This window comes from Fonticula alba (assembly GCF_000388065.1).
Source record: "Fonticula alba strain ATCC 38817 unplaced genomic scaffold supercont2.10, whole genome shotgun sequence".
Lineage (NCBI taxonomy): Eukaryota > Rotosphaerida > Fonticulaceae > Fonticula > Fonticula alba.
The window spans coordinates 81554-83409 of NW_009242980.1; the positions used below are offsets into that span (position 1 = coordinate 81554).

Consider the following 1856-nt stretch of genomic DNA (forward strand, 5'->3'; position numbering starts at 1 on the left):
CCGCCGGAGCAGACATGGCCCGGGCAGGGTATGCCCGCCAGGCCCGCGGGATTGCCCCGCAGGCGAGTGCCAACGCTCGGCCCGGGCGATCCTCCGGGGCGGTTTATGGCTGGGCCGCGCGTGGAGGCGCCGCGCCGGGCCCGCCCCCACCGATCCTCCCCAACCCCCCCGCCGTGCCCCCCGCCTGCTCCCCGCCGCCATAGGCACATCGCTAGCCTTCGCCTCCCCCCCCCCAGAAGCGCCGGTGGCATCCCCGACTACCGGCCCCTGACCACGCCTCCCTGCCCTCTCGCCCCGTCTCCTCCTCCCGGGCACACCATCCGTGGGACACATCCGCACGCACGCACGCACGCACGCACGCACGCACGCACGCACACAAGCCCCCTCCCCACCCCGCGCATCGGCATGTGGCACGCAGCACGCGAAAATGAGAAGCGCATCAGGCAGCGCCTGTACGAGTTGAAGAAGCGCGGCGAGCGCCGGCGCGCCTTCCTCAACAGCATGGTGCGCTGCTCCCGGCGTCCCCACCGCCTCAGGACCCCCCTCTCTCGCTCACACCCCATGTCGCCACCGCCGCCGCCGCCGCCGCCGCCGGACCCACGCCTCCCGTAGGATCACGACCAGACCGAGGACCTGCGCGTCGTCGGCGTGTCGGCCGCCGAGCAGCCGAGCACCGACGCCGAGGACCTTCTCCCCGGGGAGCTGAACGAGCATGCCCACCTGTGCGTGCCTCCGGCGATCACTCCTCCTTGACGTACACACATCCCCGCCCCCCGCCCCCCTGGCTCCGCTCCTGACAGCATGTGCCCTCGCCGGGATCCCGGCCACCTTCGGATCGCCGCCGCCGCCGCCGCCGTCGCCACGCCCAGCCTCCAGTGGGCTGGCGACCCGTCAGTCTTCCTCGATCGGTACGCTCCGCGCCCGGGTTCTGGGCAGGCCCACGCGCACACACGCCGCACTGTCCTCCCCCCCCCCCCCCTCCCCCGGGCTCGATCACTGACAATGGCCTCACGCCCAGCTTCGACGCCCGCAGCTTGCTCGGCTACCTGCCGCGCGTTGCGCCGGCTCCGGCGCTCACCCGCCGCGAGGAGCGCAAGAAGGAGGCCGAAGACGACCTGCTCCAGTTTGAGCGGTACCGCCACCTGGTCGAGGCGGCCCGCCTGGACCGTGCGTCCCTGCCCACCTGCCCTCCCATTGACCCGCATGCCACGCCGGCCCGCGGCCACACCACGGAGGGCAGCTGGCGGCACCCGACACCAAGCAGGCAAGCAAGCACGCGAGCACAAACTAACGCCCAATCCCCGCTGGTCCCCCAGTGAATGAGCGCGACTTCCTCAAGAGCATCGAGCAATACTGGGATCGTGTGTTCGAGTCCCGTGCCCAGGTCGGGCAATTCTTCAATCAACCGGCCGGCCCCGGCCACCACTCCGGCCGGCACCACCCTGCCGACCCGATGTGCGTGCCCCGGGCCAATGGCCCGGCGGCTGGTCTCCACTCGCCTGCCCCTCCCTCCCGGTCCTCTCCGCATCTTAACTCCCCCCCCCCATCTCGCGCCTCGCCTGGCATGGCAGCCCGCGTCCCGAGGTCCCGATCCTGGCCCTGCCGCCGCCCGGCCCGGGCGCCATCGCCTCCCAGTACTCGAGCGGTGTGTGTGCCGCCGCCGTGCGCGTGCCCACCCTTGCTGCCCCCAAGCTGGCCCTCATCTCGCCCCACTTCGCCTGCCTCCCGCGCTCGCCCCCGGCGCTGCGGGCCCCGCTCGAGCACCACACTAAACCCCCCTGAAAACGCCCCCCAACGCGCCGGTGGACGGCGTCCCCTCCTCCCTCTCCCTCTCCCCACCCCTCCCATGCCCCCTC

General features: G+C 73.0%; 1 protein-coding gene across 1 annotated transcript in view; it reads left to right on the forward strand.

Moving 5' to 3' along the window:
• Window positions 1–355: 355 nt before the first annotated feature.
• The window catches only part of H696_05334 (hypothetical protein), a gene marked incomplete at its 3' end in the record, with an annotated part of 3109 nt that continues 1608 nt past the window's right edge, over window positions 356–1856 (forward strand). The window contains exons 1-6 of the mRNA XM_009499181.1: window positions 356–504; window positions 613–722; window positions 870–908; window positions 1019–1167; window positions 1317–1455; window positions 1572–1645. Coding sequence (XP_009497456.1) covers window positions 406–504; window positions 613–722; window positions 870–908; window positions 1019–1167; window positions 1317–1455; window positions 1572–1645 — 610 coding nt within the window. The 5' untranslated portion in view covers window positions 356–405. The remainder of the gene's footprint in view (window positions 505–612; window positions 723–869; window positions 909–1018; window positions 1168–1316; window positions 1456–1571; window positions 1646–1856) is intronic.